The 17,127-nt window shown below is 33.6% G+C and overlaps 1 protein-coding gene across 7 annotated transcripts in view; it reads left to right on the top strand.

Annotated features, from left to right (window-relative positions):
- EPHA7 (EPH receptor A7) overlaps positions 1 to 17,127 on the top strand; it is a 171,975-nt gene that overhangs the window by 2,350 nt on the left and 152,498 nt on the right. For all 7 annotated transcript variants that reach the window (XM_006091813.3, XM_006091811.3, XM_006091814.3 and 4 more), the window contains exons 2-3: positions 2,336 to 2,400; positions 6,243 to 6,912. In XM_006091813.3, the coding sequence (XP_006091875.1) occupies positions 2,336 to 2,400; positions 6,243 to 6,912 (735 nt within the window). The remainder of the gene's footprint in view (positions 1 to 2,335; positions 2,401 to 6,242; positions 6,913 to 17,127) is intronic.

Here is a 17,127-nt window from a genome sequence, read left to right as displayed (position 1 = left end):
GGATTTGGTTCCCCCCATTACGGAGACGGGGGGTTTAAAAATGTTTTAAGAGTTGGGAGGTGAAGTTTAAGCTGCTTTTTTTTCCTTTGGGGTAAAAAGCCCCCCCGCCCGCCGCTGCTTTCCTCCGAGGGACACCCCTTCCCAAAAGCTTCTTGTTCTTCCCTCTCCGTATCCGGGCGGGGGGCAGGGGCGGCCCCCCGGCCTTCCTTGGGATGCCCCTGGTTTCTTGGCAACGGGAGTAAATGGGAGTTCCCTCTTTGCGGGGGGCCACCCCTTTTGGCAAGCCCCCCGGCCCCCCCCCCCCGGCTGCCCCCGCCCTGGCCCCGCCGCCCGACGCTGCCCGCTCGGCCTTAGGCAGCCTGCGCCAAGGCGCGCCCGCCCCGCGCCCCTCGCCCGCTCCCCGCCGCCCGATGCGGGAGGGCGCGGGGTCCCCGAGCCCGGTCTGAGCGCCCCAGGTCCCGATCGGCGCCGGGCTGCCCTCCGCGGGCCTGGAGGATGCGCCGGTGCTCGGAGCCGGGAGGCTGGAGCGCGCGCTTGCGGGTGGATCCAGAGAGCGGATGGCAGCGAGCGAGACCCGCTGATCACTTTAGAGCTGCTTCTGATCCCACGCGCAAGGGCCACTTTCTGTTTGTTTTTGTTGACTTCTCAACTTGTGTGCCATCGCCACCCCGACCCACCCCAGTCTGTGTTGAGGGGGAACGGAATGACAGTAAACAGTCCACAATGCCTATTTTGCTCTCAAAAATGACCCAAGGAGGTCACCTGGGTTTAAAATCCAATTGTCTCTTGTCAGTACAAAAGACAAAAAAATAATAAAAATAAAATAAATTATCTCAAGAGTGCGTGGCACCTGCGTTGTTTCCTTCAGCTTTGTCTCCATTGTCGAGGACAAAAACAAAATAAAATTTGCTTCATATAAATTCACTAATCCAACGATTTTTTAATGCTCAAAGTGCAAAATACAACTTGTATTTTTAAAGTGTGTTTTTTCCCCTCCTCATTTGGAAGAGAGTCAAGTGTTTGTGACCAAAGTTTGTGCTGTCATGGTCTCCCGGACGGTCTTAAGTGCAAAACATTTTTGAAAACAAGTGTCTCTGTATCCATCTATATCTACTTTTTTCAGTTGCAGAGAATAACCTTGACTGGCATGGAGGAATTGAACACATAATCAATGTGTTCTGTTTTCCAAGCATGACACATTTTCATTTCCTTTAAAATACATTTTTTCCCTCTAGTGATTATTTAAAAGTTCTTATAACCATACTTTATTAAAGTCCAAATTTTAACATTTTGTTGAAGTTGGATGTTAACCATATTTGCACATTCATGGTTACATTCACTGTTATTTGTGGACAAATTGATACCTTTGTTAAAATGCTCTAGAGTCAAAAATAATTTGAAAGAGAAAAACTCAGGTAACAAATCAGTTTGAATAAACAGTGAATGTTTTAGGAGAGTAATTGTCTTAAAATGCAATAAAATGTATAAAATTGGAAGTATGACATATGCCATTTGAATATGTTGTATTAATAATATCAGGAGCAATCGTTACATTTATATTTAAATTTAATTTCATTTCATTATGATTTTTGATAGCATAAAAGTGGAATACAACTTTTAAAAAGAAAGCCAGAAAAATAGTCAAGTCAGAGTTCAAATATACCATTTTGAGAATTAGCTAATGCTTTGAGACCTTTGGAAATTAAAGTAAAATGGAAATATTGAAAACAGATGTTTAACTCAAAACCATACCTTGCAAATCATAGTTTATTTTTCTCAGGATAACATTTCTTAATACAGATTTTAGTCATATTCATCTTGTATATGTATGTGAAAGACACTGCACGTGAAGAGTTTTAATAAACTGCAGTTCTCAAAAAGTGCTAGGAATACTGATGGCAAAATATTATAAATTAATGACTATCTTAAGAGCAATGTAGAATTACACTTTATTACATTCAGGTTATCATGTTTCACAGAATTTGGAAGGCTCAATGGTTTACAAACTCTTTATAATATACAATTTCTAGAAAAGCAATACATCACATAGCAATTTTTACTCTACTTTTTTTACTTTTAGTTTTTAAGTTTATTTTAATATTTTAATCAAAAATACCAAATATAAGATGGTATTTTAATATATTTTCTCCCACGGTGGAGTAATATACTTGTATCAGGTAGGTAGGTATTCATTTGACCATTCATTTATATAAATAACTGTTTATATATCTTAAGTCATAAAGTGATAATTATATAAAATTAGGTTCACTTTAATAACTTACAAATGTGTTGAAGTTTTTCATGTAACATTTGGAAATAAAACTTTCTTTTTCAGTACTACTGCTGGATTCTAAAGCACAACAAACAGAGTTGGAATGGATTTCCTCTCCACCAAATGGGGTAAGTGCTTCTCCTCATGAAATATCACCCTTCATTTTTAAAGTAAGACTCAAAAACTTTCCTCTCCATAGTGGAATTATTCACATTCTTTAAATTTAAACAATTTCAATTCCAAATATCGTATTCAATATTTTGTTCTGTTTGTCACGAGACATTTAATTTTTTAAGTAAAGAAGAAGGTATACTTCGTGCTTGGGGACATGGATTTAAAAAACATTCTATAATCTTTTGAGTTCTTATTGTGAGTGGTATCCTACCTCAGGTTTCAGGCTATAAGTGCTAACTAATTACAGGGAACAATCCTTTCACAAACTCATTTAAACCACTCTAGTTGTTTTATACTTCTTTAGTATAATAGCCTGGTAGGTTGTGTATAGTTCTTTAAAACAGTATGCAATCTGTTTTTCCTCTTTTAAAAACAGTTTTAGCATCATTCAAAAGGTACCTTAAAAGGTAGCCCAAAATGTAATATGCTCAATATTTTAGCATACAGTTTGCTATGAGATATTATTTGGATTCTCCAAGTTTATATCTTATGCTATCTGTTGTTACTAATCAGAAGTGATGGCAGAGCATGCACTTACTACAGTGAAATCTGTTACAGTAAGTATGAGTGAAAGCAGCCAAACAAAAATCTAGGAAAACATATGTAACCTCTCACCCCCAATTTTTGACCATTATGGTTCATATATCAGGAAAATTCTATTCTTTCTTAAATTTAGGTCAATGTCTTTGTTCTTCAGTTTTTTTAATTGTGAGAGAGATCACATACTTCATCCCTTATTAAAGAAGAGGGCTTCAAGAAAGGAAAGTATACCCTATTGTTACCTGAGTTAATCTTTGACATGGAACCAAAGAGCATGAAGTGAGGATATAAAAAGCATAACAAAATTTTGCAAAGAGAAGAACAAAAGTCCGAAAGGGATTTTTGAGTATAAGAACATCATAAGATCAATGTCATGAAGTGGAAGTCAGTTTCAGAATGCAAAATGTGAATGATGAAAATATATTTAAAATATTCAGATTTTTCATTCAGTTAATATTTGAGAGATTGCATAATATCATATTGTAGTTTTCTGTATTAGGGAAAATAAGTTATGAAAAGTGTCAAATATTTTACAAATTAAGTAAAAAATGTATGTAAAGTTTGAGGTGCAGTACTTTTCTTGCAAGTGGAAGTTTTCCATGAGTAAAATAATATATATTATAGGAAGACATTCACAATAAAAAAATGAAACACCTTTCTTGCCAATGACAGATGTAGCCTATTTTCTGCCATCCATCAATTAAAATAAATAGAGATAGTGGGTGGTTTTTTATCTCTAAGGAGAAGTAAACTGATATATGATTGTAGTATTTCATCCATGTAATCCATGAAATGATAAATTATGACTGTCTGTTATCTTGGACTCAAATGGGCATTCTGTCAGTTCAAAATATCTGAGTAGCAGTTAGCCCTACATATCTGAAGGATTAAACAGATAATATTAGAAAATGAAGATTGATAGTGTTTTTTTCTTTGTATATGAAATGGGTTAACTTACATGTGATTAAATATCTAACTGGAAATAAATTGTTATTAAGACACAAGCTTCTAGAAAACATTTTTATAAGCAAACCAAAAAAGCACATTATCTGAATTAAGACTTCTTTCCCAATGGTGTCATTTGTAGAAATCACTGCAGTTTATCAGAAAGTGAGATAAAAAAAAAAAAAAGACAAGAGTTGCGTTAAATTCATTTACATCATGTCACTATTTGTTATCTATACATAGTTGTCTTGAAATTTTCCCCTCAGGAACAAATTTTTAAATAAAAATGAAAATGAACTGGGATTCATAGGTTAGTAAAACCGATGGTTTCATTGATAGAACAAAATAATGTAATTTTTCTTAAAGTTAGAAAGAGCAACTTGCAAGATTTTTTCCTTTATAATAATTAGCCTTGGTTTCTTCAAACTGGGAAATTATTAAAAACAGCACATTTATCTTTGGAGCTTTTGGTATTGTAGTAGATACCATTACCAGTTTTACTTCTTTTACTAATTTCAGTCTAATTTAGAGACAAAAACCTACCTGTCTCAATGAAGGAACTTGGTTATATTTGGCTGTCATTCATATTATAAGCAACTAATGGAAACAAAGGGAAAATATGCCCACCACTAACTACTTACAAACTGGATTTGTGTTGATATGGGTTCTTTGCTGTAGTCGAGGACCTTGGGTGATTTGTATAATAAAATTGTAGCCGTTATATAACATCACACAAGAAATTGCTGAATTACAGTAAATTGCTAATTTGTGAGTTTTGTTAGTTTTCTAAGAAACACTTCTAAAAGTAGATATTAACACTTTATAAAGCATTTAAATAAATGATTCTAGATCAAGTTTTACAGATAAAACTCATTAGCACATGCTTATTAGTTTATTTTCCCCCTGCTTTTTCTTGAAACTATGGTTAAAATATTGCATGATATGTGACTGTGAACTTTAATACAAATATATACAAATATATTTTTATATTTGCCATTTCACATTGGTGAAATGAATAAAAGTAGATGAGAATTTCACTAATAAGACAGCATAAATATGAAGTGGGTAATTTTTTAATGATGATATGAAAGGATATAAGTGTTATTTTAGGCATTTTGGGCTATTTTAGGGGAAATTACTTTAATTGTTAATAGTGATATAGATGATATAGATGATATTACCCATGGTTTAATAATCTTTAAATTGTTTCCAATTCTACTAAACTTATTATCTTTCTTTTTTGTGTGAATACATATAACATGATTTTGCTATAGCATGCATTGTATCAGCATATGAATGAGCATTTTGAAACATTTGATATTTTTTCAGTCAAAAAGCTTATTACTGAAATATGATTCAGGATACTGTTTTGCCATGTCCATTTGATTTTCTATTGAAAGCAATTTATTTACAAAGATGAATCATACTTTTATACAAATACTTTTTTATAGTTATGTGGATTTGTGTACAATATTATTAATAACACTGCAATAAATAAATAGCTCTGTAAAATGTTACTCTCTTATGTCTCACTTTGAAAAGATTGTGAAGGAGTCCGCATTATGAATATCAGCATATCGACATCTGAATGCTTTTCCATTCAGAGTATTCTTGGCATTTTCTTCCCTATGTTTTTAGGTACTTTCTAAGTTTAAATATAACATTCACACTTAAAATGTCAACTGCGTTACAAAAAATTCTGCCATGTATCCATATGTATATGCATTAAACTGTGATATAATAATTGTGTTGTGTACTTTAGTCCAGAAATATAATCTCAATAGAGACTACCGATGTAAGCAAACATGTATAAAGAAACTAATATAATACACTAGCAAAGAGATATTAAACAAAATGAAATATTTATTATATGTACAAACAAGGCAAGCAACCTGTTCTACCAAAAGGATGAAGCTGAAGTGAGAATACTCTATTCTCAGGCTAAGTGTTGGTCAGGGTAGGAATCTACTTCTTTCAAAGATACAAATTTGTGTTCAAAGATTCCTCATGCACTCTCTAAATCAAAATGTTATTATTGCCCTAACTGGTTTGGCTCAGTGGATAGAGTGTCGGCCTGGGGACTGAAGGATCCCAGGTTCCATCCCGGTCAAGGGCATGTACCTTGGTTGCGGGAACATCCCCAGTAGGGAGTGTGCAGGAGGCAGCTGAATTGATGTTTCTCTCATCAATGTTTCTAACCCTCTATCCCTCTCCCTTCCTCTCTGTAAAAAATCAATAAAATATACTTTAAAAAGTTATTATTATTATCTCTTTTTGCTGGATGACTGATGACCTTTATTTAATTTTACAGTGGGAAGAAATTAGTGGTTTGGATGAGAACTACACCCCAATACGAACATACCAGGTGTGCCAGGTCATGGAGCCCAACCAAAACAACTGGCTGCGGACTAACTGGATTTCGAAAGGCAATGCACAAAGGATTTTTGTAGAATTGAAATTCACCCTGAGGGATTGTAACAGTCTTCCTGGAGTATTGGGAACTTGCAAGGAAACCTTTAATTTGTACTATTATGAAACAGACTACGACACTGGCAGGAATATAAGAGAAAACCTCTATGTAAAAATAGACACCATTGCTGCAGATGAAAGTTTCACCCAAGGTGACCTTGGTGAAAGAAAGATGAAGCTTAACACTGAGGTGAGAGAGATTGGACCTTTGTCCAAAAAGGGATTCTATCTTGCCTTTCAGGATGTAGGGGCTTGCATAGCTTTGGTTTCTGTCAAAGTGTACTACAAGAAGTGCTGGTCCATTATTGAGAACTTAGCTATCTTTCCAGATACAGTGACTGGTTCAGAATTTTCCTCTTTAGTCGAGGTCCGAGGGACATGTGTCAGCAGTGCAGAGGAAGAGGCGGAAAACTCCCCCAGGATGCACTGCAGCGCAGAAGGAGAATGGTTAGTGCCCATTGGAAAATGTATCTGCAAAGCAGGCTACCAGCAGAAGGGGGACACTTGTGAACGTAAGTAAGATGTACTATTCAAATTCTACTTTGCCTTTTTTTCCAGTTCAGTGACAAAGTGTTTAAGTTATAATAATTATTTGAACATGTGAGTCTTTGCTACACCAGCAGCCTGATTCAGTAAATCTTAGGAAAAGTCACTATTGAATTTATCAATGACTCCCCACTGTGGTATCTGCACTAAGGGTATGTAATAAATATTGGCGATAACAGTATTTGTTCCTAAAATTTAATTTGCTGTATGCTTGACATAAAAGAAATGGACAGTTACACGTTGAGCTATGAGATTTGAGAGAGGAGAGGGAAGTGACATTAATCAGGATTTAATGATATGTGATGCCTTCTGTTTTGAAACCCCTATGTTCTGGACTTGTGAGTAGCAGAAAAAAAAGTAGGTTAAGGGGGCTGCTAACAAGAGTTCTGCTGACAGGGCAAGTACAAATACATTTGCAAACTTCTAGAAATATTTTTATAAATACTAATATTTTGATACAGAATCATCACAATTTATCACATTGATAAATGTCTGAGGTTACTTCTGCCAAAGCCATATTTCTTTTGTGGACTAAATAATAAATAAAATGAGTGTATTCCCGATAAGTTGTGTTATAGTAGACCCCATTTTTGTGGAAGTGGGCCAAAGCAAAGTTTTAGTTATCATAATACATCAGCTGGACCTTTCCTATTGGGTTTTAAACAATAATAGCCTATGAATTAGTGAATTTTATGCTTTTTAAAACTGGATTTTCAATTACATAACATATGTGCTCATAATAATTGACCAATTTTTTTAAATTGGAAACTCACATAGACCTTCAAAATTGATAGATATTTTTGTTTGTGAATGTTCTGACAATTTTCCTTTTATAAGATTATATTACTTATATATCTTTTAACTTATAACTTATAATACATTCCAAAAATAACTTTTATCTATTCTTTTAGTCCTAGCCAGCGGCATAATTTTAGTATTTGCAAATATTAGGTAATTTAGAGGGGGGTATAACTAACCGTAATTATTATAACTAAATTTGGGGGTTATAGTATGTGCAGATACTATTCCACCTGCTTTACATATATTAGTTCATTGAATGAGGTAGATATCATTATCACCTCTATTGTACAGAATGAAAAACCAGGGCTATCAAGGATGAATGGCTTGCTTGCAGTGACTTTGGTAATGTTTGTCTTCGTTTAGATTCAAACTCAGAGCATTCTGATTCGAGAGCCTGGGCTTTTAACTACAATTTTGCTCTAGTTTCCGTCACAAAACAAGGAAAATCCTAGCAAATATTATTCTGTTTCATTGCTGAACTGGAATGTCTTGCTAATAGTAATTTGGCATATAAATCACATTACTTCCCCATAAATTATCTTTCTAATAGACTATTTAAAGAAATATAAAATAAATGTATAGATCTCTGTTATCCAGTTTGGTAGGCAGTAGTTCTTTAGGTTCTGAAAAGTGGCTATTCATAATTGATATGTGCTATAAGTATAAATGACACTCTGGATCTCAAAGGCTTAGTATGAAAAAAGAGAATGTAACATACATCATTAATAATTTTTTAGATAAATCGAGTGAAATATAGTAATATTAAAAATAATTTCAACTGTTTTTTTTACTCTTCTATTTTTCCACCTGAGGATATTTTTCCATTTATTTTTAGAGAGAGTAGAAGAGAGAAGGAAAGACAGAGAGAAACATTGATGTGAGAGAAACACATCAATTGGTTGCCTACTGCATGCACCCTGGCAGGGCCAGGAACCTGCAATAGAGGTGCATGTCCTTGACCAGAATCAAACCCAGGACCCTACGGTCCACAGGCTTTCTATTGAGCCGAACCAGCTAGGGCTCTTTTTTACTCTTTTAGTGTGGCTCCTAGAAATTGAAAAATTATATATGTGGCTCACATTATGTTTCCACTGGATGTATTATTTTGATGGAGTAACTGAGCCAAGTATATTTTCCTGTCCTGGTTGACAAATTAGATACTTCACGTGGCTGGTCACTAGCATATAAACTACTTATGACTCAATTATCATATTCTTCATCGCTGACACTGTGAGGTGTACTCTGCAAAATAAATTGAGATATTACAGGGTCAGGTCTCAGGCCAGATAGCAGCCTTCCCCCCCACCCCTGCCCCCGAAGGAGGCAAACATGTCTACCTATTGTCCTCTTCCCCTTTCTGTCACTGGCAGTATTTTTTGCAGAGTAGAAAATCCTGCAGGTTCCATGTATGTGGAAATAAAAAACTGAAGATTTACCATTACTAATAGGCAGGATGCTATTGCACTGGGTAAGTATAGAAGTATTCTTAGTTAACTAATCAATTTAATGAAAGGCAACGTTCTTATTGACTAGAGGCTAACAACAGTTATTTGAAAATGATGGTGAATTCAACAGTAACTACTATCAGAAAATTTTAAGAACATGCTATTACATTTTAGCTATAAAAGCAGTGGTTTAGTAGTATGAAGATTTTCATGTGAAAATGGAATGTAAAACTCTAGCACACTAGAAAATGGGAAACATAAGAAACAAAGCAGGAATACATGTAAAAGTGCACAATAAATTTTGTCTAAGAAAAGACTCGGAAATAACATGAAAGGTCCTGCTCTTTTAATGTTTAAAGGTTTAAAAATTACAGTATTTTTGTTTCATGTTGTGTAATTTAATTCATATGATTTTTCCATTTAAGTTGTTAAGAAAAATAAGCAGGAACTTTTTGAGTGCTATACTTCTAAGAAAACCAGTCTTTAATTGCGGTAAAGAGATATATTTACCGTGAAGAAAAGTCTCCAACTTCTTCCAAATGAGCAAAATCATCTCATTAAATGTGGTAGTATTAAAATTATGCAGTCATTTATATTGGCTTCAAGAATTGGAAACTCATTTGAATACCAAAATTATTGTCACCTGCAAAATACACTAAGGTACTTAAAAATAAAATAAAATTACTTTACTGTCATCTACATTAATTGTGCATTAGGATAGGTGAAATGAGGTATTAATAGAAGTTCATTAAAGAAAATGTGATTAAAGGAGTAAAGATGCCTCCTTATCATTCAACTGTGAAAGAGTCTGTCTGCATTTTTGTGAGTCAAGTAAATTGTTCATCAAATGACTTTCCTTTTAACCTTGGTGGTATTGACAAAAGAATTACATGCCTTATACTTAGCTATGGCACTATTTGCAAAATCACTTCCCTCCTTGGCATAATTCCTTGGCATCACTGTGAGCGTACTTGCCCCTGGATTCAATCCAGGCCTGTCTTTACAGGATTTCTCCTCTTCCCTTTCAGTGATCCTGTTCAGCGTTTGAAAACAAATTCTAGTTCCATATTGAGGAAAACTGAAGTGTTTGGGAGAGGATACTAGTGAGTCTCTAGCCAAATGAGGGTGGTTAGCCACGGAGGGGCAAGTTTATCTGGACACTTTCTAGAGTGGCAGGCCATTGGGATATTTTTAGATATAATTTGAAATATGAAAACTGTAAAAACTGATCAGTTTTGATCAGTGGATGTAAGAGGGTTTTTTTTTTCTGTCAACATTTTGGGGGAAAAAACCCCTCCAATTTAAAAACCAAATATTTCTCATGTCTAATATATGGAGAACTTCTGTCTGACTAATTAATATAATGCTTTTATGAAGACACCTTTTTGCAGTCATTTAAAAATATAAAATTTCAGGTAGTTAACATGCTTTAATTGTCAAGAAATCCATTAAAGAAATTACCATAGAAGTTGTCACTTTTATGAAACTAGCCACTCTATTTTCTTAGATAAAAAGTGTAGTCATTTAAAAAATTGAGAGCAGATTGTATTTTACATATGGAAATATTTTTCAGAAGATGAATAAAAATACATTTGAAATATATTTTGAAATTTTTGGAACTTTTGTACAACTTGGTTTCATTTAAAATTTGAATATTATTTGTCAAAGTGTGTAGCTGGGGAGTATACCGTGGATTTGTATATAGGGAATTGCATTTGACACTGAACAATCATGTTCATTTTCTCATTTAATCCATAGCACATCACTGGCAGGTAGAAAGTTTTTTTTTTTCTTTTGACATATGAAGAAACTGAAACTCAGGGATATGAAAAAGGAACAATATTGAATGAGAACCGGGGATCCTGTTTCCCAATTCAAGTCTTTTTTCCCCACTACACCACACTGCTTTCTAAAATGTATCCTGTACTTCAACTAATGGATTTTAGTTAACGAAGAACGAATGAAACTTTATTTTAAGCAGGGTGACCATATGCCTAATTTGTCTAAGATAATTCTTTTACTTATTAAAACCGCTTCTTTTTGCTTTCAAAAGTGTTCTCATTTAGACGATAAAATACAAGGTCATTCTAACTGTAAAAAATCTGAAGATGTAATGCAGTTTACATGCACATATGTCAGAACACATCTGTGTGATCTGCTTCTGTTATTTATATTGCTTAATTTTAATTTTCTGAATTAAAACAGAATTTTTTTATGATTTCATGTGAAGGGGAATTGAAATAATCATACATTTTTTACTTTTATTATAAGAAATTCCCCTCACAATTGTTTCTTAATTCTTTCTATTAATAAATTAACAGGTCTGTCATTATTTTAATAATATATGATTTATGGACATGTAACATCCTATTCCATAAATTAAAATATTTATTCAATGTTATAGCATTACTAATAAGATTTCTGCTTGATTAGATTTTTGAAAACTGCTTTTTCACAGAAAAGTAATATGTAATTTGTATCATCACTTTTCATGTTAACAAATGAATCTTTATAATATATAGTATTTATAAACAAATATATATGGAAATGTAAGATACACTACAGGATTAATAGTTCTGATGCTGGAGTCACAGAGTTTTACACTAGGTGTATAAACTAGGACAATCGCTCTAAGCCTTAATTTCCTTAAGTATAAAATAGGGCTAAGAAAAATTGTATGTGCCTCATAGGGTTCTTGTCAGTATTGAATGAAATCATGCATGTTAAAAAAAATCCCTAAAAAACAGTATCTGGGACATATCAAATAATCAATGAATTACCTATTCTAAATTTCCCCAACTTCTTCACTGACCTCAGTCTTCCAAATTCTGACGGCAGTTACTGTCCATGCCATTTTCCTTTTATTACCATGCCTTGCTTTTTTCTACCTAGTTGATCTCAGGCTGTGGACATTTTGCCTTTACTTATAATTCCAATTAAATGCCACTGATAGCCTGTTAGATAATCTCTCCTTGTGAATACTTATAAATTGCCCTTTCCCTGTGGGAATCATCATACTCTATTTGATTTTAGTTATTATTTGTGATTTCCTTTTACTGCTTCTAAGCTTCTTAACGATGCAACCTTATAGTGTTCTACCTTCTCATCCTAGTAGTTCCTTGCACCACATGAGTCTTCCAATAAATGTGTACCAGTATTCTTAAAGACTTAAGCATGATACACTACCCATTGCCAAAGTAATTATTTTTTATTTTAAATTTACATGACTATTTCATTTCTAGTTGTATATGGCTAGTCTCTATGATTAGTCTTAAACTTTGTGAGTATGAGAACTCTTTATTATATTTTATATCTGCATAGAATATAGCAAGGTGATATGCTAATCACTAGGAAATATAGGCAGGAGTCTGCTCCAGATATGAGGAATTTCTTTCTATGAAAATAATATTTCTATGTATTCATTTTCATGTTTGTCGCTGTCTTTCTGTATCTTCCTTTACAACTTCGTCTCCCTCCTCTAATGAAATGAAAGCCTTTTACCTTCTTTATTACTTAATATCTATGTCCTGAGAAAGGCAGAGTTCCAACCATCATAAAATAAGAAGTTCTTAAGAGGGAAATCTGTAATACTTTCAACAATAAAGGTAAATTTTAAAAAGTATAAAAATAAAATAAGTTCTTGAAGTATATTTATGATTATCTTATATGGGAAAGTGACTTTTATTATAGGATTATATGGTTTTGCTTTTTTTCTTGAATTTCAAAACAAGCAAAAAAATTAAAGAAACAAAACCTGAGAAATCAATTCATAGCTAACATCACACTCTATAAATTGAAAATTACTTAAATTTAGTATCATTTCCAAATATCGTTATTCTATTTGAGTTAAAACTACATCACAATTTTTACTATTTTTTAGCTTATTCACTTTCAGAAGCGCAGCTACTGTTTTAGAAGCCTTTTTGGGGTGGGGAAGGGGGGTGGTTTTGGGCCGGGGCCCCCCCCCCCCCCCCCCCCCGCCCAATGCTCCAGTCCCACGGCCTTTGCCCCAGGAGCAACTGCTGTTAGCATTTTCTTCTATCCTTTAAAGAAAAAATGGAGGAAGATAACTGTGATTCTTAAATTTATAATCATCATAGTTTTCTACTACAACCTTGTACATTTCATTTAAAATTAGATTGCTTTTTACTTATCTTTGTATGTACCACAGTGCATTTAACTAGTCAATAAATAAAGGACAGGAAGAAGGAAGATCTGATGAAAATGAAAAAAAAAATAATGAAAGAAGGAAGAATGAAATTCTGGTGCCCAATTTAACTTTCTATGATTTATAAGCTCAGTTTATAACTTTAGAACTTTTCTAATTATCCTAACTTTGGCAAGTATATGGTCACTCTTTTACATTTCTAGTGGAAGTTTAAATTGGCATTAATTTCTGGCAGGCGATGTCATAATACATTGCTCTAGCATTTTGCATTGAATTTGATTTTTGTAACCAACTTGTAGCCATTTCCTCTAAGGTAATGGTCACTATAATTATAATGTATAAAATATTTAATTTATCATGATGTTGTGTATAATGTGGTTATTTTGTACAAACAATAATATTATCTTTAAGGGAGGAATTTAACCCTGCCATATATTTTTCTCTATCTGCATCAATATCTGTTGCATGAGTCAGAAAAGAAACATTTGGAAAATCCTTTTTTCATTTTTTCTCACATTTAAGTTATCCCATCTTCTGCAATATATCTCACCAATTTAGTTTTATGGAAGCATGTCTTCATTAGGATATTCATGAAGTATTAATACTTGGAAAGTATGTTGCGTGCATATATAATGCGCATTAAAAAAATCTGGTAACAAAAACCATTCACCTTTGAATTTAGTGAGATAGCGACATTGTTTTCTATTTTCTGCCTGTGATATCAGCTTTGTTAAAAGTTGTAGAATCTGAGAAGTTGTATGTATAGGTTATGGTATTATTCCTAAATAACACAATTTCACAGGAACCCTGAATAATACACACCTCAGTTGAGTTAAATGCGCATTGTCTCTCACAAATTCTGTGGCCTTAAGAAGTATGGGAGGTTTATTATTTTGCTGACTTTGTTTAGTCGGAGGTCAAAGATTGACATAGCAAACCAGGGAAAATACATTCTGGGGCATAGCAATTTGAAAACATTTTAATGGTCACATGTTATGTACAGCAGTCTTCCCTTATCTGCAGTTTAGCTTTTCTTGGTTTCAGTTACCCATAGTCAACCACAGTCCAAAAATATTGAATGAAAAATTTCAGAAATAAACAATTTATAAGTTTTCCCTCACACGCTGTTACAAATGACATGAAAAAAACTCACACTATCTCTCTCCATCCCGTTTGGAACGCAAATCATTCCTTTCTCCAGAATATCCACGCTGTGGTATATGCTATCCACTTGTTGGTCACTTGTAGTAATCTCAGTTGTCAGATCTACTGTGCTTGTGCTCAGGTAACCCCGATTTTATTTCATAACGGCCCTAAAGTGCCAAAGTAGTGATGCTGGCAATTCAGATATGCCAAAGAGAAGCTTTAAAGTGTTTCCTTTAAGTGAAAAGGTGAGCACAGTACAATTTGATGTTTTCATAGAGAGATGCCACAGTCACATAATTTTTATTACAGTATTTTATTATAGTTGTCTTATTTTGTTATTAGTTAATCTCTTACCATGTCTAATTTATAAATTAAGTTTTATTATAGGTGTGTGTATACAGGAAAAACATAGTATATGTGTACAGTGTTCAGTACTGTCCACATTGCAAGCATCCACTGGAGATCTTGGAAGGTATTCCCCTCGATGAGAGGGGACTACTCTACTGTGGATTTTGAATCTTTTCAATGGTCTCATTCATTTATATTATTTACTGTTGACGATTATTTTGTCTCTTGCTTCCAATGTATTAAAAGTCAGGAGGCTTTGAAAGGACACATACCGGTTTTTATATGTTGTTTCATATGTCACCCAGTTAATATCTAAGGTTAGCCCCTCACCTATGGTGGTGTAAGACCTGCACCAACGCCATTAACACTAAAGGCTGAATTATAGCCTTTTATAGAAAACCTCCATCTGGGGAGAGGAGCACCGTGATGCTTTGATCAATATATTGTAATATTGATCAGATGTAATTATCATCTATATATCTTGTACTTATTAACTTTTAAAGTTGGTCAACAATCTATTGTGTTAATATTATCAACTCTACTTTTAAAGAAGAGCACTATTTTTAAAAGACATTAGGTGTAGAGGAGTAAAATATATCTAAAGCGGACATTAGGTGTAGAGGGGTAAAATATATCTAAAGCATTATTACATATAATGAAAGTTTATTCTGAAACAAAGTAATTTAATATCAGTAAGTTCACTATGCTACTCTATATTTTCAAGTTATTTGTATGTTTTATGTCTAGGAGTACTTTCCTATCATTATCTGAACTAGTTGCCATGTAGACAGTGACAGCTAGTGGCATTAACTTACCGGCTCACATTAATGACATTAATTTAAACTAGTAGATGGATTAAATAATCTTAATTGATATACCCTCTCAAACACATACATTTATTATAAGACAACTGTTCTGTGGACATTCTTGCACTCCTTGAGGTTATAATCTCTTCCAAGAAAATTAGAATGATAAATTCTCAAAGTTTGAGGGTAAATTAAAGATTACAAAAGTTAAATTAGAGGGTGTTTGGGGTCTTATTTATAGTTCTAACAGGCCATTCACGACAGATTCCAAAGTAAAATCAGAACTTATTATTTCCATTTTTTCTATTTCAAGATAATATACACACGATACATATGCACATATGTACATACATATACACACATGCACACACATGCACACATACACTGCCGATCTCTACCCCTACTAGAGGAAAAAAACACAAATTTACAATATGTAACAAAAAATTTAAGTATATTTTTGTCCTTGACCCATTTTTAGATTTCTAAATTGCTGTGCACTAATCTCTTAATTTGTAAGTGTTGATAGTTAAGATGTTTGTTTTTCTATGTGGAAAATTCAACTGAAAATTACAAAGAGGCCGAAAACTCGTATATTATTGGATTATTGTATATTTTAAAAAGACAAAACAAAATAAAGCTTCCTTAGCTATGCCTTCAAATATTTTTCAGAAAGCAGTATATATATATATACATATATATAGTGCTTCTTGATTTTCAAATAGATTATTATTTTTAAAATTTTTAATTGTAGCATTTTACCAGATTGTAAGAAGGTGAATTTTAGCAATTAGCACATTTTGGAAATATGACAAATGTATGTAAGTGTTTAAAATGAGAACAGTGGCCCCTTCTTACATTATTACAAACCTAGAATTTCAGAGGGAGCAAAAACTCTGCTGTTTAGTCTTGTGGTTTCTGACTAGATCTCCTCTGAGAAACCTGCAGACTTTAGCCCCTCAGTCCTTGCTTCTACAAAATCTTTTCTTCAAAACTGAGCTTTAAAATTAACACATACAAAGCTTAGATATTCAGGCTCTGAGCTGGAGCTGGGAAAGACATATGGCTCCAGGTTTATTATGTTGAGACAGTATTTTAGTTTGCAAAGGAAACCTGACTGGAACTTTTTAAGTTTGCTGCTTCAGCCATGCTCTTTCTGTGTCTGATGTTTATTCGGCACAGACATTATGTATGAGAGCGCTGTGTATTTCAAGGCTGAACATAATGGTTTGATCATTTTCCTCTTTGTAAATTTCCCCAATGAGACAGCATTGCTTCTCACTTCAAATTCAAACAGCTCTCTCATTGATTTTCAAAATTATTCACCAGGCCATCACTATATGTGTAATCATCCTTCTTTCTAATATAATTTATCTTTCAATGTGGTAAAGTGGATGTTCTCTGCCATAACTGCTTCCTCTAGTTTCTTTTCTTTCTGAAAGAATCTTTTCCTATAGTTTCATAGACTTT

The sequence above is a fragment of the Myotis lucifugus genome, unplaced genomic scaffold, assembly GCF_000147115.1.
Source record: "Myotis lucifugus unplaced genomic scaffold, Myoluc2.0 scaffold_96, whole genome shotgun sequence".
Classification (NCBI taxonomy): Eukaryota; Metazoa; Chordata; class Mammalia; order Chiroptera; family Vespertilionidae; genus Myotis; species Myotis lucifugus.
Note: the sequence above shows the minus strand (reverse complement) of the source record. Positions and strands in the feature narration are given on the sequence as shown.